At 64.7% G+C, this 18,095-nt stretch overlaps 12 protein-coding genes across 12 annotated transcripts in view; 7 read left to right on the forward strand and 5 right to left on the reverse strand.

The window, feature by feature from the left end:
• F751_6842 (Coatomer subunit beta'-1) overlaps window positions 1-2,977 on the forward strand; it is a gene marked incomplete at both ends in the record, with an annotated part of 5,944 nt that extends 2,967 nt beyond the window's left edge. Inside the window, 6 exons of the mRNA XM_011398450.1 lie at window positions 77-176; window positions 372-483; window positions 748-1,582; window positions 1,790-2,266; window positions 2,360-2,606; window positions 2,949-2,977. Coding sequence (XP_011396752.1) covers window positions 77-176; window positions 372-483; window positions 748-1,582; window positions 1,790-2,266; window positions 2,360-2,606; window positions 2,949-2,977 — 1,800 coding nt within the window. The remainder of the gene's footprint in view (window positions 1-76; window positions 177-371; window positions 484-747; window positions 1,583-1,789; window positions 2,267-2,359; window positions 2,607-2,948) is intronic.
• On the reverse strand, window positions 1,909-2,130 carry F751_6843 (hypothetical protein; the record flags this gene model as incomplete). Its single annotated transcript, XM_011398451.1, has 1 exon — window positions 1,909-2,130. One exon carries the CDS (start codon window positions 2,128-2,130, stop codon window positions 1,909-1,911), a length of 222 nt encoding a protein of 73 aa, XP_011396753.1.
• Window positions 2,978-3,201: 224 nt separating the features above from the next.
• Window positions 3,202-4,602, reverse strand: F751_6844 (Phycocyanobilin:ferredoxin oxidoreductase; the record flags this gene model as incomplete). Its single annotated transcript, XM_011398452.1, has 5 exons — window positions 3,202-3,393; window positions 3,537-3,696; window positions 3,795-3,952; window positions 4,155-4,337; window positions 4,483-4,602. 5 exons carry the CDS (start codon window positions 4,600-4,602, stop codon window positions 3,202-3,204), a joined length of 813 nt encoding a protein of 270 aa, XP_011396754.1.
• Window positions 3,562-3,798, forward strand: F751_6845 (hypothetical protein; the record flags this gene model as incomplete). The annotated part of the gene is made up of 1 exon (XM_011398453.1): window positions 3,562-3,798. One exon carries the CDS (start codon window positions 3,562-3,564, stop codon window positions 3,796-3,798), a length of 237 nt encoding a protein of 78 aa, XP_011396755.1.
• A 752-nt stretch (window positions 4,603-5,354) lies between the features above and the next one.
• F751_6846 (DEAD-box ATP-dependent RNA helicase 16) lies at window positions 5,355-8,651 on the forward strand (the record flags this gene model as incomplete). Its single annotated transcript, XM_011398454.1, has 9 exons — window positions 5,355-5,438; window positions 5,591-6,292; window positions 6,549-6,800; window positions 7,043-7,134; window positions 7,344-7,611; window positions 7,769-7,852; window positions 7,992-8,115; window positions 8,279-8,369; window positions 8,531-8,651. 9 exons carry the CDS (start codon window positions 5,355-5,357, stop codon window positions 8,649-8,651), a joined length of 1,818 nt encoding a protein of 605 aa, XP_011396756.1.
• Window positions 8,652-8,951: 300 nt separating this feature from the next.
• On the reverse strand, window positions 8,952-10,587 carry F751_6847 (Cytosolic Fe-S cluster assembly factor NBP35; the record flags this gene model as incomplete). The annotated part of the gene is made up of 4 exons (XM_011398455.1): window positions 8,952-9,326; window positions 9,561-9,845; window positions 10,093-10,436; window positions 10,533-10,587. 4 exons carry the CDS (start codon window positions 10,585-10,587, stop codon window positions 8,952-8,954), a joined length of 1,059 nt encoding a protein of 352 aa, XP_011396757.1.
• Window positions 10,588-10,975: 388 nt separating this feature from the next.
• F751_6848 (Magnesium transporter MgtE) lies at window positions 10,976-12,265 on the forward strand (the record flags this gene model as incomplete). The annotated part of the gene is made up of 4 exons (XM_011398456.1): window positions 10,976-11,057; window positions 11,173-11,501; window positions 11,719-11,968; window positions 12,150-12,265. 4 exons carry the CDS (start codon window positions 10,976-10,978, stop codon window positions 12,263-12,265), a joined length of 777 nt encoding a protein of 258 aa, XP_011396758.1.
• Window positions 12,266-12,622: 357 nt separating this feature from the next.
• On the reverse strand, window positions 12,623-13,679 carry F751_6849 (40S ribosomal protein S13-2; the record flags this gene model as incomplete). The annotated part of the gene is made up of 3 exons (XM_011398457.1): window positions 12,623-12,846; window positions 13,332-13,470; window positions 13,584-13,679. 3 exons carry the CDS (start codon window positions 13,677-13,679, stop codon window positions 12,623-12,625), a joined length of 459 nt encoding a protein of 152 aa, XP_011396759.1.
• Window positions 12,905-13,117, forward strand: F751_6850 (hypothetical protein; the record flags this gene model as incomplete). Its single annotated transcript, XM_011398458.1, has 1 exon — window positions 12,905-13,117. One exon carries the CDS (start codon window positions 12,905-12,907, stop codon window positions 13,115-13,117), a length of 213 nt encoding a protein of 70 aa, XP_011396760.1.
• A 629-nt stretch (window positions 13,680-14,308) lies between the features above and the next one.
• On the forward strand, window positions 14,309-14,975 carry F751_6851 (FAM32A-like protein; the record flags this gene model as incomplete). The annotated part of the gene is made up of 3 exons (XM_011398459.1): window positions 14,309-14,452; window positions 14,584-14,766; window positions 14,940-14,975. The coding sequence occupies 3 exons, from the start codon at window positions 14,309-14,311 to the stop codon at window positions 14,973-14,975; spliced, it is 363 nt and encodes a 120-aa protein (XP_011396761.1).
• A 256-nt stretch (window positions 14,976-15,231) lies between these two features.
• Window positions 15,232-16,823, reverse strand: F751_6852 (Fumarate hydratase 2, chloroplastic; the record flags this gene model as incomplete). The annotated part of the gene is made up of 2 exons (XM_011398460.1): window positions 15,232-16,573; window positions 16,768-16,823. The coding sequence occupies 2 exons, from the start codon at window positions 16,821-16,823 to the stop codon at window positions 15,232-15,234; spliced, it is 1,398 nt and encodes a 465-aa protein (XP_011396762.1).
• A 798-nt stretch (window positions 16,824-17,621) lies between these two features.
• The window catches only part of F751_6853 (hypothetical protein), a gene marked incomplete at both ends in the record, with an annotated part of 1,860 nt that continues 1,386 nt past the window's right edge, over window positions 17,622-18,095 (forward strand). Inside the window, one exon of the mRNA XM_011398461.1 lies at window positions 17,622-17,780. Within this exon, the coding sequence (XP_011396763.1) occupies window positions 17,622-17,780 (159 nt within the window). The remainder of the gene's footprint in view (window positions 17,781-18,095) is intronic.

Here is an 18,095-nt window from a genome sequence, read left to right on the forward strand (position 1 = left end):
AGCTGCCAGGATGGGACCTGGTGACACCCCACCGCACGCCGAGCCCGCTCTCCTTCCCTCACCGGCGCGCCCGCAGAAGGACGGCGAGCGCCTGCCGCTGGCGGTCAAGGACCTGGGGTCCTCGGAGCAGTACCCGCAGTACCTCGCGCACTCCCCCAACGGCCGCTTCGTCGCGGGTGCGTGCGTGGTGGTGTGGCTGGGATGCTGGGTGGGTGGGTGTCGCCGGATGAGGACGTGGTGAGGAGCCGTGCGCTGCTGCGATGTGTCCTGCACGGGCAGTGGTATGAGCGGGGCCCCTGTGCTCTCGCCACCATCCCTTGTGTCACACGCTCATCGACCCTCATCCCTCACAACCACACCCCGGCCTGCAGTGTGTGGCGACGGCGAGTATGTCATCTACACCGCCCTGGCCTGGCGGAACAAGGCCTTTGGCGCGGCGCTGGACTTTGCCTGGAGCGACGACAGCAACACCTTTGCCATCAGGTGCCGTGTGGAGGGGCGGAGGTGTTTGGGGGTGCTGGAGGGCTCCGGCTGCAGTCGACAGCCCGTTCACGGGCCAGAGCACTGCGGCGCCTGGGCGTACCCCATGCGCAGCGCGCTCCTCATCTGCGACGCCCGGTCCGTCTCTCCTCACCCCCCGTATCCACCCACGCGCCCCCTGCCCATGCAAACCCTCGCCCCAAACCTTGGATTTCACCCCTCCGCCCGCCCCTCCCCCCCCCCCCACCCACACACACATACACACAGGGAGTCGAGCACCGTGGTCAAGATCTTCCGCAACTTTAAGGAGGCGCAGACGCTGCGCCTGCCGTACAGCGCGGAGGGCATCCACGGCGGCAGCCTGCTGGGCGTGCGCACCCCCGACGCCATCACCTTCTACGACTGGGCCGGCGGCGCGGTGGTCCGCCGCATCGAGGCCGAGGTGCGCGCGGTGCACTGGTCGGAGGGCGGCGCCGGCGTGGCGCTGGTGGGCCCGGCGGCGACGCACATCCTGGAGTACTCGCGTGAGGCGGCGGAGGCCGCGCTGGCCAGCGGCGAGGGCGTGGACGAGGACGGCGTGGAGTCGGCCTTCGAGCTGGTGGGCGAGATTGGAGAGCCCGCCACCAGCGCGGTCTGGGTCGGCGACTGCCTGGCCTTCACCACGTCCAGCTGGCGCATCGCCTATGCGGTGGGCGGGGAGACCACCACCCTGGCCCACGCCGACCGCCCGCTCTACCTCCTGGGCTACCTGGCGGCCGCGGGGCGGCTGTACGCGGTGGACCGTGCGGGGGCAGTGGTGGCCTACACCCTGCTCCTGCCGGTGGTGGAGTTCAAGACGCGCGTGCTGCGCGGCGACGTGGACGGCGCGCGCGCCCTGCTCCCCACCGTGCCCGAGGCGGAGCACGCCGCGCTGGCGCGTTTCCTGGAGGCGCGGGGCCACCTGGAGGCGGCGGCCGAGGTGGCCACCGACCCCGCCCACCGCTTCGACCTGGCGCTGGCGCTGGGGCGGCTGGACTCGGCCGCCGCGCTGGCGGCCGAGTCGGGGTCGGCGCTGGCCTGGCGTGCGCTGGGCGAGGCCGCGCTGGCGGCGGGCGACCTGGGCGTGGCCGGCAGGGCGATGGAGGCGGCGCGCGATCGTGCGGGGCAGCTGCTGCTTGCCTCGGCGGCGCGGGACGGCGAGGCGCTGGCGCGCCTCGCCGCCGCCGCCGCGGACGAGGGCGCGCGCAACGTGGCCTTCGCCGCGCACTGGCTGCGCGGCGACGTGGACGCTGCGCTGGGCTGCCTGCTGGCGGCGGGGCGGTTCCCCGAGGCGGCGCTGCTGGCTCGCACCTACCGCCCCTCGCGCGCGGGGGAGGTGGTGGTGCGCTGGCAGGCCGACCTGGCGCGCGCCAACCCGAAAGCCGCCGAGGCGCTGGCCAACCCAGACGACTACCCGAACCTGTTCCCAGGCTGGAGCGAGGCGCTGGAGGCGGAGCGGGCGGTGTATGGCGCCGTCGGTGCTGGGGAGGAACAGGGAGTGGGAATGGGTGCCGGAGCCGAGGAGGCTGGGGTGGACGAGGGGGCCGATAGCGAGGAGGCCGGTGCCGGTGCCGCTCCTGCAGTCGGCGCGGCGGCAGTGGGCAGCGCGATTGGACTCGCCTCTGGCCCCATCCGCGGCGCCAAGGAGGCAGCCGCGTCAAACGGCGCGCCGGCCGCGGGCCAGGCGTACGCCTTCCACGACGACCCCGCGTCGGCTGAGGAGGAGGCGGAGGCTTTTGGGACCGAGGCGGAGGGTTTTGTAGGCGGGGTAGGCGAGGACCCCGACGAGGAGGAGCTGTTTGCGGACCCCGCGCCGCACGCCGCGGCGGCGCCGCCCGCGCAGTCTGTGCCGCCCGAGCAGGGCTCGGCCGACTGGGGCGAGGAGCCGGAGGCCGAGGCGCCAGTCGTCGAGGCGCCCGCGCTGGCGCCGGCGGTCCGGCTTGCGCCCGAGGAGGAGGACGAGCTGTCGGCCGCACTCGGGGCGCTGACGCCGGACGAGGAGGCGCTGCTGGCCGAGGAGGGCCTGGACGACGAGGATCTGGCCGGGTTCGGGGACGCCGATGAGGATGGCCTGGACGAGGGGGCGGGCGACTTCAGCGACGACTGGGGTGAGTTTTGGGTGTCGACTGGGGTGCGGGACTGGCCGGTGGCAGGGGGATGCCTGTTTCTGCTGAGAGGGAAGGGGCGGCGGGTGCGAGGTGTGGTGCATGACTGGGACCGGGAGGAGACCCAGCAGAGGAGATGATGCTAGCGTGGCAATGGGGGTCCCCAGTATGACCATGTTTAGGGGCGTTAAGCGTGCGGCTCCTCGGTCAAGAACAGATGTGGCTGGCTTTCGTCTCTCGTCAGCTCCGATCCCGCCACCCCGCCGCCACCTGCTGCCTTCGCCCCCCCATTTCTCTTTGAAAGTCCAGCGCTCACTTTCCTCCCACCCAACCGCCCTTGCGCAGGCCTGGATGAGGGGGCCAAGCGCGACTGAGACACCACCTTGTTTGTGCTGAGGAACGTGCCTGCACTCCAGCCTGTGACTGTTGCGCTCCTCTCATCAATAGCATTCCAAAGATGGGATGGACACGCAAGAGCCCTGGGATTTGGTTGGTCAATACATTACAATCGCCACCGGTCAATGGGAGTGGGCCCCATGCCAGAGCCCTGGAGGAGGACCCCCCGGGACAGGGGCGCTCCCAAGAACCTACGATGCAATCAGCCCTCGAAGTCGAACATGATGTGTCGCAGGTACTTGTCCGACCACTCCACGCCAAAGGACGCCTCCAGCATGCGACGTGTTTTCAGGTTCCGCAGGTTCTGGGTGCAGTAGTGCTTGTGCGCGGCCCGGATGGTCTGCAGTCGCGCCGCGGCGCCCGCGCCAGAGACGGGGTCGATGATGCGCCCGACCTGCAAGGGTTGTGGGCGTGTAGAGGCAGGATGGGAGGTGCGGTCTGGGACGGATGCACAGAGTGCAGGGGGGGTTGGAGACCCGTCCTCGAGTCCGTCCAAGCCCTGCTAGGGCACATAAAGCTCCAGGACCTCTCTCTCACTTCTGTGTGGTAGCGGACGAGGGTGATGGCGTACTTGATGAAGTTGCCCACCTCCTCGGGCGTGGCGGGGGAGGTGACGACGGCCAGGGGAGAGAGGATGGAGGATGCCCAGGCCGGGATGTCCCGCGCCTTGCCCAGGGAATACCGCTCCTGCATCTCCCTGGACATGGTGGTGGCATGGAGGGAGGAGAGTTGCGTTCCAGTACTCGGAGGCAAGTATGACTGGAGTGTCCTGGGTGCTCCACCAGCTGCACCCACCTGATGGGCTGGGCATAGAACTCCGGCAGGCGCAGGTCCGCGTTGACGGGGCAGGGGTCTGCCAGCGCCAGGGTGATGCGGTCCTTGACACTCACCACATCGATGGACAGGATGGGCAGATCATACTCCAACCGAGGATACATGGTGCAGTGCAGGATCTGGAGGAAGGGGTGGTGAAGGGAGAGAGGCATTCTGGCAGCGGTGATTAGGGATAGTATCAGGACAGTCCCGGGCCGAGGAGATGGACACTGGGCCCCACAGCACCATACAGAGTCAATCACCACCAGAAGACTGCGACTTGAGGGTGGTTATCCCATCAAGATTCCCAGCGCAGCTTCCTGACCAGGATCAAAGGCTCACCTGGATGTTGTCCTGGCGGATGCCGACCTCAAGGTGCACCTTGCGAAAGACGCGCGTTTGGTACGCCCGATTCTCCAGCATGAGCCGAGGGTAGCCGGGCTCGTCCTTGGTGGGGTCCATCAGCTCCGCCCAGGAGGAGGGGTAGTCCTTGTTCATGTCGATGCTGTCCGCAAAACGCATGTCCTGGGCGGGTGTGCAACGGAGTGATGGGAGACCGTTGCTAGGCTGAAACCCTGAAGAGGTTCCTGTGAGGGGCTTCCCTTCCTGTAAGCACATGGCTTGTGAGCACCAGAGGTTCTCACACCTAGACAAGCTCTCCCTATCTCACCCTGTCCAGCTGGTAGAGGCGAAAGTCTGACCCAAACACGGTCCTCCAGGCGCCCTCGATCTGCGCCACGAGGGCTTCTATCTGCGAGCACGTGTGCCCACGAAGCCGCCAAGTGCCCATGCGGAGAGCATCTAGCGCTCCTTCTTGATCCAGAGGAACTGCCGTGGATGGGATGTGGAGAGGACCCGCCTGATCAAACGAGATCGCACGCCTCAGGTCCTCCTGATTCCCAGACCCAGGTCTTGGCGGTATGCAACAGCACATCAGCTCAGTAACACCACTTGTAGCAGTGCGAGCGGGCCACACTGCCCTGCACTCACCGGCGCCTTCTGGCTTCCGAAAGGTCTTTTTGTCCTCCCTCTCCATCCTGGCACCCATCTCCTCCCCCTCCATGATGGCTCGCCAATACTGCTCGGTGGTTATTCTGGGCTCCTCCCGTGTACTTCCATTTGAGTCACTCGAAGCCCGCCTGCTCACAAGACGTGGTCCTCGAGGGGCGGGTGGCCGGCCCTTCACACAGGCCCGGGCTGAGCGGGGGACCCCGACGGCAGGGGCCCTGGCATGCACAACGGAATTCATTATGGTATGGATTTCAAAGGCAGTTATATACAGTATCGAGCGTTTGTATGGCATCCAAGCATGAGAGCATGCGGCAGCGAAGGAGAATGCTCGCCCCCTCCCCGATCTCGTCGTGACACCGTTTTTGCGCCCAGGAATCACTGCATGCATATACATGCAGTGGTTATTCTCCGCTCCGCCCCACCAACCATGCTATTGAAGATGTACTAACAGCTTTTTGCAACGCCCAGTTTATCGTGCGGAAGCCCCGCTGAGCCAGTACTGGACCCGGCTGCCTGCCGCCTGCGCCCACGATGTCCTTCGACGGATTGGGCCTGGACCCTCGGCTACTGCGCGCCCTGAACAAGCTGCGCCTCTCCACTCCCACACCCGTACAGGTATGTTGTATGCACATGACCATGGGCCTGGGGTATGTAGCCGCACTCCTTCTCATGTCGTCGTGGCCAGGGCTGCCACCCCACGCTGTTTGGTTCGTTCACTCAGGCCCACCACGCGCCCCATCCACTGCCTCAACTCCGCGCCCCCACAGTCCGCCTGCATCCCGGTGTTCCTGGAGGGCCACGATGTCGTGGCGCGCGCCCGCACAGGCTCCGGCAAGACCCTGGCATACCTGCTGCCTGCCCTGCACCGCATCCTGGCGGGCGGCGAGGCGCGGGCCTGGCAGGCCGTGGTCCTGGTGCCCACCCGGGAGCTCTGCTCCCAGGTGCTGCGGGAGGGGGAGCGCCTGGCCGCCGCGGCCGGCCAGGACCTGCGGGTGACCGCACTGGCAGGGGAGGGCCTGCCGCGCTCCGCGCTGAGCCGCGCGGGGCAGCTGGTGGTCACCACGCCGGCCAAGCTGGCGCTGGCGCTGTCCTCCGGCAAGCTGGCAACCGGCGCCCTGAGCCAGGCGCTGCAGACGCTGGTGCTGGACGAGGCCGACCTGCTGCTGGCCTACGGCTACGGCGAGGATATGCGCGGCGTGGCGCCCCTCGTCCCACGCGCCTGCCAGTGCATGCTGCTCAGCGCCACGTCCTCCTCCGACGTGGAGGCCCTGTCCAAGCTGGTCCTGCACAATCCACGCACCCTGGACCTGCTGGGCGCGGAGGCGGGGGTCGCACCGGCCGGCGGCGTGGCCGCCGAGGTTGAGCACTGGCGCCTGGACATCCCCGCCCATGTGCCCGCGGGGGCAGAGACCCTGGAGCGCCTGCTGCGGACCCTGGCCCTCATCCGTCTGGGCCTGGTCAAGCGCAAGGTTGGTCGCTGGTGTGGGATGGCGGGGCTGGGGGTTGGTTTGTGGTGGAGGCTGCAAACATACGTGCGTCTTGTGCTGAGGGGGCCGGAACCGAGACAGAGTCAGCCCGCAGGCTGATGCGGCACCCTGTCTCTAAACTTGGTTTCTGGGTGCCCGGCGCCGCACGCTTGCACCTCCACCTGTCCTGAGCTTCCCTCCCGTTTCTCACACCAACTCCATGACGCATGATCTGCACACTCCCACGCCCCCCCCTCAGATCCTCATATTCGTGAACAGCGTGGAGTCGGGGCTCAGGGTCCGGCTCTTCCTGGAGGCCTTTGGTGTGCGGGCGGCGCTGGTGCACTCGGAGCTGCCGCTGAACTCCCGGCACCACATCCTGCAAGAGTTCAATCGAGGCCTGTTTGACATCCTGGTGGCCACCGACGACGTGCACGCCGGGGAGAAGAAGGAGGCCAAGGAGGGGACGGGCAGGCGCGGGCGGCGGGCCCAGAAGCAGCCCCAGGGACCGGTGAGTGGTCAAGATGTTTTGGGGGGGGGGGATTGCAAGGCCTGGTGGGGGCTCTGGAGTGATGATGGTGTTCTTAAGTTGCAGTGAATTAAGTCAGAATGGTGAGGCTGGCGTCACGAGGTGCAGAGGCAGACGCATTTGCTGTGTGGCCGAGGGTGGTGTTGCAGACCAGAGTCCGTCCCCAGCCAGTCCTTCTGATCGATCTGCTGCACCTCAACCTGGCCACATGCACAATGCCGCAGGCAAAGGACGAGGAGTTTGGGGTCACAAGAGGCATCGACTTCAAGGGCGTGAACACAGTGATTAACTTCGATATGCCCGCCAGCACCCAGGGGTGAGCAGAAGGGAAAGAGGGGTGTTTCGGCAGGGTTTTGCTCAGGAGGGGGGTTCGCGAGACTTTCTCTTAGGAGGAGCTTGTGGAACTGCGCTAGTCTGTTACGCAGTGTCGCTGCAGGCCAAGGATATGAAGAATAGACCCCAACCGCCAGCACTGCGCAGCCAAACTCACCCTTGCTTGAAACACACGGTGCAATTCCCCTGCAGATATGTGCACAGACTGGGTCGGACGGGGCGTGCTGGGGAGGATGGTTTCGGCATCAGCATCGTAGGGCCGTCCGAGACCGAGCTGGCGGCCAGCATCGAGGAGATGCTGGCGGGGGGAAGCAAGAAGGCAGGGGAGAGCGGTGAGGAGGAGGCGGCCTGTGAGCCCGTCATGAAGCCATACACCAAGTTGACGGCAGTGGCGCTGGAGGGGCTGCGGTACCGCGGCACCGACGTCGCCCGCAGCCTGACCAAGAGGACCATCATAGAGGTGGGCTTGGATGCCTCCGTGTGTCCTCTGTGCATTTCTTGAGAGTGTGCTGTTGCCCTGTGACGCCAGAAATCTGGCCGCCAAGATGCTTCCCAAACACCCTTCCCCTTGATCGCCCTCCCACACAGCCATCCTCATTCCCAATACCCTTGCACAGGCACAAACAAAAGAGCTGAAGCATGAGCTGCTCAACTCCCAGCGCTTGTCTGCATTCTTTGAGGAGCACCCGGCAGATCTGCAGGTGGGACCTGCAATGTGAGGTTGTGGCCGTGGATGCTCGCAACAGTGCGTGCAGTCGCACCGCTGGCAGGGTCGGGTGAAGCATGAAATGCGGTGCCCCTGGCGGATGCATGATTGTCAAACATGCCCCCCCCTTGCAGCTGCTCCAACACGATCGGCCGCTGGCGAGTGGGGCAGCGGTACAGGCCCCGCACCTGAAGCACCTGCCAGCGTATCTACGAGACCCCACCATCACCGCACGCTCCAACATCGGGAACTCGGCGGGTATGTGAGCCAGATCCTGGGGATGAACACGGGTGCAGAGTCGGGAGGGCATTCATCGCGGGAGCATGGAGGTGCAGGTGTTTGAGGGGCATCCACTCATAATTTTCCGGCCTGTGAGTCTGGCTCTCCCTGCCATACCGCCGCCTGCCACGCTGCTGTTCAGGAGTGCTGCCGGAGAGGAAGCGGCGGAAGGTGGTGGGCATCGACCCTGTGAAGGGCTTCATGAGGGCGCCCAAGCGCGGTGGCGATGAGAGGTGGGAGAGGGTTTTGGGCTGGAAGGAGGAAGTGTCCATCATCTTGCATTACAAGGGAGGGCACCGTGTGCCTGCAAGGGGGAAGAAGGAGTGCATTCCGGCCCCAGCCTTGGCCCACATGGATCTCCAGATCCCATGGCACTGCTCCCTGGATTTGACAGGGAGGAGCCCACAGAGCTGGAACTCAAGGCAGAAAAGTACGGCAAGAAGCATCGCAAGAAGGCACCGCCGGGGTTCATACCCAAGGCAAACGTGCGGAAGGGCAAAGTGAGGAAACGGTAGGCTTGTGCATTCGTCTGCTTCCCTGCTTCTTTCCCTCATCCTGCCTTGTCACCATAAACGTACAAAAGCTGGTCATAGTACACGCCAAGCCTTGGAGGAAAGACAGCAGAGGCGTCCAAGAGCTTGGAATAAGATAGGGGGAGGCACAGGGAACGGTGTACTAATATGGACGTACTATTTCTCCATGTGAGAAGTGACATCAAACCGCAAGCTGGCCAGGAGAGGGTATCCACACGCTCGGCGACGCAGGCTGCCCCACACCTCGTGCAAAGCGTTTGCGCCGGAGGAACACACCTTCCCTCACTGCTCCTGCACGGCCTGCACCAGGCGCCGGACGATGGCGCGCAGCGGCGCCGCACTGGCGGTCCCTGCCCCGCTTTCCTCCAGCACGCTGCGCCCCTCCTCCCCCGCCCGCCCCAGTTCGGTGTCCAGCGGCAGCGCGCCCAGCATGGGCACCCCCAGGTCGGCGGCCATGGCGGCTGCGCCGCCGCGGCTGGGCGCAAACACGTCCAGCCCCGCGCATACGGCGGCCGGGTCCAGCCCCGCGGCGGCCAGTGCGGCAAACACGCGCTCGCTCACGTCGGCGCCGTCGGCACGAGAGGTCAGGCGGAAGCTGGGCAGCGGCTGCAGCAGCCCCGACATGTTCTCCACCACCCCCAGCACCCTGATCCCGGTCTGTGATCGGTGGGAGGGAGTGTTGGGAGGGTGTGAGGGTTGGCAGGGAAGAAGTGGGTGGATGCATTAGTAGGGGTGAAGAAGGGTGATGCAATATTTGAAGATGTAAGATGTACCCCATCACGACATCAAAATACGCCGCTCAAGATATTCAAACAATGCCAGCACTCCCATTGCCAGCCTTCGTCCCTACCTTCTTTACCTCCCTTCCCACCCACACAGCATCGAGCTCACCTTTCTGCAGAAGCTGATCTCCTTGCGCACATCCACGATGGCAACCTCCTGTGGGGTGGTGACCACCACCGCCCCCGCCACCCGCCCTGCTTTCAAGTACTGCACGATGGAGATGTGCTCGTCGCTCGTCCCCGGGGGCGTGTCGATGATGAGGTAGTCCAGGGCCCCCCAGTGCACGTCCTTGAGGAACTGCTTGATGAGCCCGTTCTTACGCGGCCCGCGCCACACTACCGCGTCGTCGGGGTTCGGCAGCATGAATCCAATGCTCATCACACCCAGGTTCTCCTTTGGGACGATGAAGAAGGGAGAAGGGATAGAGGGTGGGAATGGGTTCAGAGTGAGAGCTCACAGGAGACCTGAAGTCTGTGTTGATCCGGCATGGCACTGCGATTTTGCTTTGAGCAGTTGCAAGTTCAAAGGTGCCGGCAGTGCAACCCCTGGCAGCTGATCGGGAGACTGTGCAGCTGTCATACAGTGAAGTTCACTCAAAATTTGGCCATTTCCCCCCCTTTAAAGGTCCAATCGCTCTTACCTGAATGTAGACCGGCGACCACCCCGCCCCACTCTGGTGCACCTCCTCCCCCTCCAGGCCCAGCATCTTGGGGACGGAGGGGCCGCAGATGTCGATGTCCATGAGCCCCACCTCGTGCCCCTCGCCGGCCAGCGCAAAGGCCAGCTGGGCGGCGGTGGTGGACTTGCCCACCCCGCCCTTGCCGGACAGGACCAAGATGATGTGCTTGATGGGGGCCAGGCGCTCCGCTATGGCCAACATGTCGGGGTCGGGACCCTTGGGCGCGGAGGCGCAGGCCTGCTGATTGGGGCAGCCCTTGCAGGCGTCGGAGGTGCCCGCGGCGGTGCTGGCGGTGCCCGGGCAGCCTGGGGGGGACGGTGGGGTGGGGAGTATGTGAGTGAATGATAAGGGGGGTTGATGAACATGACACATCCAAGCGGTGCAAGCCCTCGAGTGCTCACGTTCATTGGCGTCTGGTGGTGGTGATGCTTCTGCAGGAGCGCCATTGGTCGTCATTGCGATGGCGACAGCGCCTATCCTGGGATAACAAGCTCCTGCACAAGTTGTCGCAATTTTATGTAATTGAGATATGATTGCTGCGCGTCGAGACCTCGTGTGCGATCAATAGTGGTGCCTCTCAGAATTTGTGGGCGTGCTCCCGTAAGCTTGAAAATGAGCGCGCGCGACCGTTGTGGACTCGGTACATGATGCGCCATGCGGAGTAGGTCAGACGTCATAATCAGCCTGGACTCCCCTAAATATGAACATGCACTATGCTTCCTGGTCGACTGCCTCGTAATCCAAGTTGCACCGCACCAAGACCTATGCAGCTGCCCGCACCGGACAGGGCCTGTCACTCCCCACACTTGAATCGCGGTGTGTTAAAGTGACCATTTCAGGCAGAATGGCCATGATGTCGAAGCCGCAACCACAACCCAGGCGCCAATCCTTCAAAGTGCTCGCCTCTGAGTACGAACCCGGCCTGAGTGAGCTGGCTGGGGTGGGTTGCTGGCAATTTTAGAGTGATCTAGTGGCGGATTATTCTACTCCGATGCTCGATATGCGAAGACCCGCATCCTCTCACCCACTCCCTGATTGCAGAGCCCCTCCTGGAATGCGACGGAGCATGGGAGGGGCCTCCCCAGATTGGTACCCACCTGGACGACCCTGAGCCAGACATAGAGCACTGCAGCATCCTGCCCGAGCCCTGCCTGCGTCCAGGCCTACCCGGATCCCTGGCAGCCGAGGCCTGGTCCCGCGGGCGGTGGCTGGTGGGGCTGCTCATCCTGCAGAGCAGCTCCAGCTTCGTGCTGAGTGGCTACTCGGATCTTCTGGAGCGGCACCTCGTGGTCACCCTCTTCCTCACCATGCTGGTTGGAGCAGGCGGCAATGCAGGCAATCAGTCGGCCATCAAAGTCATCCGAGGGCTGGTGAGGGGGTCCGGGCATTCAAGAGAGTGGGCCGTCCATGGGGTTGGGACTGGGTGACATTGGGGTTTATCAGAAGTTTCAGCGGTGCTGATCCCATACTGGGAACTAAACAGATGAACTCTGTTGCCGGTGGTCCTAGGGTCTCGCACTCCTTGCAACCTAGCCGAGCCTCCCTCCCAAGGACTCGACCCCAACCCCTTTTCCACACACCTCCCAGGCCACAGGCGCGCTGCGGCCCACACTGGGCATGCTGCGCGCCACGTTGGCGCGCCAGGCCATCGTGGGGCTGCTCCTCGCCAGCGGCCTGGCCTCCGCCGGGTGGGTGCGGGTCTACCTCACCGCCGGCGACCCGCGCCACGCCTCCGCCATCGCTCTCTCCCTCCTGCTCATCGTCAACACCAGTGTCCTGGTCGGCACCGCGCTCCCCTTCGCCCTGGCAAGGCTGGGCGTCGACCCCGCGAACGCAGGTGAGGGTTGGCTTGGGGGGGAAGTGCTTGGGGTGGAGGGCCTGGGTGTGGGGTGCCTAGGACTTCGGCAGGCTCCCCCACTCCCGCCTGAACCCTTGTGCATGAGGGTTCAGGCGGGCCATCAGCCGGGCATCGCCATCAGCCCCGCCTTACGCCCCCTTCCCCCATCACAAACGCCCAGGCACGAGCATCCAGGTGGTGATGGACGTGATGGGGGTGCTCATCACCTGCGCCTGCTGCCGCTTGGTGCTGGACCAGCTCGCCGGCGTGCTGAGGCACGCACCACCCCTCCCGTGACCGGCCTGGGAGGCCAGGACTGCCTGCTCCCTGTACAAATAGAACTGAAGCCACCCTTCCCTTTCGTGATCTCGTGCATCCAGCGTGGTCCGCGCTCCGTGCCCCACAGCAGCACCGAGCCTCTGCTGCCGCCATGCGTGCACGCCCATGCCAGGTGGTCCTCCAGCCACACGTCACGCGTTTTCCTCTTCACAGCTCGAATGCTACAAAGTCCGTTCACGCACCATTCCAACTCCATGCGTGCCTCCCATCATTCTTCTCACTGTAACTCTTCTCAACTGACGGCGGCTGGTTTACATCTCAGGCCGGCACGCACTCAGACGCGAGCGCTGGGTGCGCACTGGGGCTTCGGCACGCTCAGCCCTGGACCAGGGCGGAGGCGGTGGAGGACTCGTACCTCCAGTTGGGAGGCAGCTTCCTCGTCTTCTTGTAGTACCGGGCCAGGCGGTGGATGCGGGACTCCACCAGAATCAGGTGGAACTTGCCGTCCTTGTCCTTGCGGTTGACGTCCAAGTGCTTGCGCATGGCCACCGCCTTCTTGATGAGGTGATAAAGGTCCTCGGGGATCTCGGGGGCCAGGCCTGAGACGCCGAGGGGGGTGGGAAGGGGAGCGCCCGGTCAGCATGCAGCACCGGCAAGATGCCCCAGCAGGCGGGGCGCCCGACCTCCCCGGCCCCGCGGCCCTCCCCCGCCTTGGCCAGTGCAGTGGGCACAGCGCTGCAAGGCAGGGGAGGGCCACGGAGGGGGAAAGGAAGGGTGCCGCGCCCACCGGAGGCATTTGCGCAGGGGTGTGCTCGAGCAACGCAGGCCAGCGAGCTGGGCCTGGGGAGGGCGAGCCCCCGTCCCCAGTGAGACGCCTCGCCCAGGCCCCAGCTCACCGGACATGCTTGCTGTTGTACAGAGGGTTTGGGAAGGCAAGCAGGGGCATGCAGGGGCAGCGGTGCTGCTCAGGCAGGCCAGTGACCGCATGCATGTCAGAGGGCTTGCCCACAAGCAAATCATGCATCAGTATCAGCCGTCCGAATCCCCAAGGGGGACCACCCCAGCTCCCCTGCAATATACGCACCGTGGGCCTTCAGGATGCGCAGGATCTGGTTGCCGGTCACGGACTTGACCTGGGCGACACCGTGGCTGTCGCGCAGCAGCACGCCGATCTGGGAGGGGGTCAGCCCCTTCTTGGCGAACTTGGTGATGAGGTCGTCCACCTGCGGGGTAAAAGGCGCCGGACAACATTGTCACTCTCGTCCGGCACACGCCCGTTGGTATCGTGAATATCGACAAGGGCGCCGCATTCGCCCCCATCCATCGCTCATCGCACCTCGGCGCTGGTGATCTTCAGCCAGGCCGGGGAGGAGCGGCGGTAGGGAGCCACCGACCGGCTCAGGCCCTTGCCATTGCTGTGCATGCGACCCATGGCGCCGAAGTAAGCTCTTCAGCGACACAACCTGTGTGCAGGGAGGGATAGGACATACGTCAGTCGTCCTGACCGCAGCGCGCAATGCCCCCCGCTGGCAGGATTGGCTCTGTACGGCGCGCCACGCACACCCTCCCTCGCCGCTGAGCACTCAGGCATGTTCCCGGGGTATCTCGACGGCCAGGTGCTCACCTTGAGTGCAAGAAAAGGGACCCTTCCGACTGGCCGCCTGGACTTGCACCACCACGAGTAGAGGCTGCTCGCCCTTTCTTACGCGGGTTGGCGCGAGACCAGTAATCACCAAGGGCACTGGTGAAAATATTTGGGCTCTTCTTCCCTGACCCCAGCAGCTCCCTCGTAGACTCGGCCTGGAGAATAAGCTTATTACTTGGATGATTGGAGCCCAGGATGTTTGATGATCAGGATCTCGGTCGCTTTGCGGTGAGAGGAAGGTGCTCTGCTCCTTTCGCGAATGGAAACATGCAGCCTAGCGTGCCAGAGTGGTGCTCGAGCTTCGTCATCCACACGCGATCCACAGAATATCCTCGGAGTGCTGGTAATCGTAGCCCTCTTCGGCTACCACTTTGTCGTTGCGGAGCCCCGGCCCAGGAGGGACTAGTGATCCACCCATGTCGACATTCACGGGTGGCGCCTTGAAGCTGAAGGGTGGTCTGAAACCCACCGGCATCAAGAAGAAGAAGAAAAAGTCCTCGACCACCACCGAGCTCGTCGCCGTGGATGGCGCGGCTGGCAAGGAGCTCGCTGGTGGCAAGGTGTGCAGGGTGGCTAGGTGTGCAGGGTGGCTAGGTGTGCAGGGAGGAGTGGTCCAGGGGCCATGCAGGCCTGGAGAGTGTCCGTGTAGATGCATCCGTCTTGCATCGTGTGTCTCACTGCAAGTAATCAGGCTGTGCAGGAGGGCGAGGGCGCCAGCGCACCCCTCGCAGTGGAGGACCGCCGCACCGCCGCAGAGAAGGCTGCCGATGCCCACGCGCTCAAGTACGAGGAGGCCCGCATCCGCAAGGCGGCGGCCAAGTCCCACCGTGAGCGCATCGCGGAGATGAACGAGAAGCTGGCCAACCTGACCGAGGTTAGTGGGGCACGCGTGCAGGAGGGTCATCGGTGGTGTGAGGGGGAGGGGATCTGTGTGCAGCCTCCCGTCCTAAACCTTGGTAGCAGCCCACCGGCTTGGTCTTTGCTGCCGTCTGTCCCCCCATTCAATTCTCACACCCTTTTCCCTCCTCACTCTCCCCCCCTCTGCAGCACCACGACATCTTCCGCATCAGCTACACAGCCTGAGAGTCCCCGGGGCCTGGTTGCAACTCCAACGCTGGCCGAACCCCGCTGTTCATGCTGCGAGCCCGTCATTCCCCTCTCATTTGCACCCGTGTGCGTGATGCAGTGCTTACAAGACGGCACTCAGTCCAGAAACATATTTGGGGGCATCCCATGGCAGCGAGGCCCCTGGCTGCAACCCTCGGTGCCGAGGCGTGGGACCTTTCCTCCTGACGCCACTGTCCGCCTCACCCCACTCCCCAAGCGCCGAGCCCGGGGTTCAGGGCGTGGGCGCGAGCATGTCCTCGGGCCTCACCCATGCGTCAAACTCCTGCTCGGTGCAGTGGCCCAGGGCCAGCGCCGCCTGCTTCAGCGTACTGCCGTCCTTGTGCGCCTTCTTGGCGATGGCCGCTGCCTTGTCGTACCCGATGTGGTTGTTCAGCGCGGTGACCAGCATGAGGGACTCGTGCAGAAGCTGCGCGATGCGCGACTCGTTGGCCCGGATGCCCCCCACGCAGTTGTCGGTGAAGGAGCGCGCGGCGTCGGCCAGCAGGCGCGCGGAGTGCAGCAGGTTGCGCGCCATCATGGGCTTGAACACGTTGAGCTCGAAGTGGCCGTTGGAGCCGCCGACCGTGACCGCCACGTGGTTGCCCATCACCTGCGCGCACACCATGGTCAGCGCCTCGCACTGCGTGGGGTTCACCTTCCCGGGCATGATGCTGGACCCGGGCTCGTTCTCCGGCAGACTCAGCTCGCCCAGGCCGCAGCGCGGGCCCGACCCCAGGAAGCGCACGTCGTTGGCGATCTTCATCAGGCTCACCGCCAGCGTGTTGAGTGCGCCGCTGGCCTCCACCACCGCGTCGTGCGCGGCCAGGGCCTCAAACTTGTTGGGCGCGGTGACGAAGGGCAGGCCGGTGTCCTCCGCCACCGCCGCCGCCACGGCCTCGGCGAAGCCGACGCGCGCGTTCAGGCCGGTGCCGACGGCGGTGCCGCCCTGGGCCAGCATGGCCAGGCGCGGGAGGGAGGAGCGCACGCGCTCGATGCCGTAGGCCACCTGCGTCGCGTAGCCGGAGAATTCCTGGCCCAGCGTCAGCGGCGTCGCGTCCTGGGTGTGGGTGCGGCCGATCTTGACGATGTGCGCAAACTCGGCCTGCTTGGCCTCCAGCGCGGACTGCAGGTGCGCCAGCGCGGGCAGCAGGCGGCGCTCGATCTCCGTCACCCCCGCGATGTGCATGACGGTGGGGAAGGTGTCGTTGGAGGACTGGCCCTTGTTCACGTGGTCGTTGGGGTGCACCAGTGACTTGTCCCCCAGCTCCCCGCCCAGGATCTCGATGGCGCGGTTGGCGATCACCTCGTTGGCGTTCATGTTGCTCTGCGTCCCGGACCCCGTCTGCCACACCACCAGCGGGAAGTGGTCGGTCAGGCGGCCCTCTGCCACCTCGCCCGCCGCCGACACGATGGCTTCGCCCTGGCGCCGATCCAGCACGCCCATCTGCATGTTGACGCGCGCGGCGGCGCGCTTGAGCACGCCAAAGGCGCGGACCACGGGCTCGGGCATGCGTTCTGCGGGGCCCCCAATCTTGAAGTTCTGGATGGAGCGCTGGGTCTGGGCGCCCCAGTACCTGAGGTGCAATCGGGGTTTGAGGGGTGGGATGGGATCAGGGATGATCAGGGGCGCTGTGGGACACCGATCGCAGGTGCGCACGGGGGCCCGCATCGCAGTGCCTCGAAGGAGCGAGGAGTCCTCGGGCCTGACCATCGTGAGATCGGGTGCATGCATGTCCAGAACCCAAAGCCCGATGGGGCCCCATCTCACCGGTCGGACGGCACCTCCAGGGGTCCGAATGTGTCACGCTCCGTGCGAGTGCTCATGGTGCGGATCAGGCCTGGAAGGCAGGAGTGATGACCCGGGTCACGGTTGACACAAGCTAGGGACGACGCGCACGGATGGCGACAAAACCCTGTCACCACGGCACCCACGGACTGGAATCAATGGAAATTCACCATTTATATATGCACCTGGCAGTGACCGGGCCTCGGCTCCATGCGCCAGGACCCGGGCGGACAGGCGCTGCAGGGGTCCCGACATACTAAAAGAAAGCAAGATCGCTGTTCCCCGTCCAGATCCTGGTGCTGATGCTAGGCAAGTCAGTACAGTCTGATTAATCTAAAGAGTATAGTGTTGGGGGGCTGGGTCGGGGAGGTCTGAGCAGTTGTGAGCTTGACTGGGTTTGCCTGACCATCTCCTGACAAATTGCACCCCCCGCGACTTTGCGGTACCACCACGTCAGCGACTGTTGCCCGATCCAGCGAACGTTCAGCCTGCAGAGAAGGGCAGCGCATCCTTTGAAAGTATATACTCGAACAAATCCAGGTCATTATTCATACAGCCTGAACGCCATCCCCGGGTCCAAAGCCGTAGACCACCGAGTGGCTGCAGCAGGCACCCATCTGCTGGCTGCGAGCATGCTGCAGCGGCTGCGCCATGTAGCATGCGCAGTGCGCCCCGCAGTGGTTGCTGAGATGCTCGCAGCGCGCCAGTGCCAGGCTGCATGGGCGGTGCAGGGGCTCCGGGGGCTGCAGACTTCGACCCCTGCCCCCGCACCTGCCGAGACCAGCACGCTTCAGGCGGAGGCACAGCGCCTGGCTCGGCCCAAGGGCCGCCCCAGCATGCCCTGGACACCCACTCAGGAGCTTTTAAAGCGGAAGACGTACACAAAACGCATGGGACACATGCTGGAGGTGCTGGAGCGGGAGCGGGTAGCACAGATTATGAAGGAGCGCAAGATTCCATCCTTTGGGCCCGGTGCCGTCCTGGAGCTCAAGCTGGTGAGTGGAGAGGGATTCGAGTGTGTCAAGCGTCGGCAGGATGGCGCCTTTGCGGGATTTTGCCTGCTCCTGTCGCTCAGAGGGCACTGATTTGTGCAGGCATAAACCTTGCCACCCCTTGATGGGGTAGGAGGGGTTATTGCCTCTCAATCCACTCCCAGACGCCCTCCAACCCCCAACCCCAATCGATCACCAGTCGGTGCCTGAGAACAAGCGGCGAACAACGGTGTTTAAGGGTATGTGCATCGCCATGTCCAATCGGGCGTCGAGGACGACCTTCACGCTGCGGAACTTCATCGGTCCCGGCGCCCTAGA

This window comes from Auxenochlorella protothecoides (assembly GCF_000733215.1).
Source record: "Auxenochlorella protothecoides strain 0710 unplaced genomic scaffold scaffold97, whole genome shotgun sequence".
NCBI classification, from domain to species: domain Eukaryota; kingdom Viridiplantae; phylum Chlorophyta; class Trebouxiophyceae; order Chlorellales; family Chlorellaceae; genus Auxenochlorella; species Auxenochlorella protothecoides.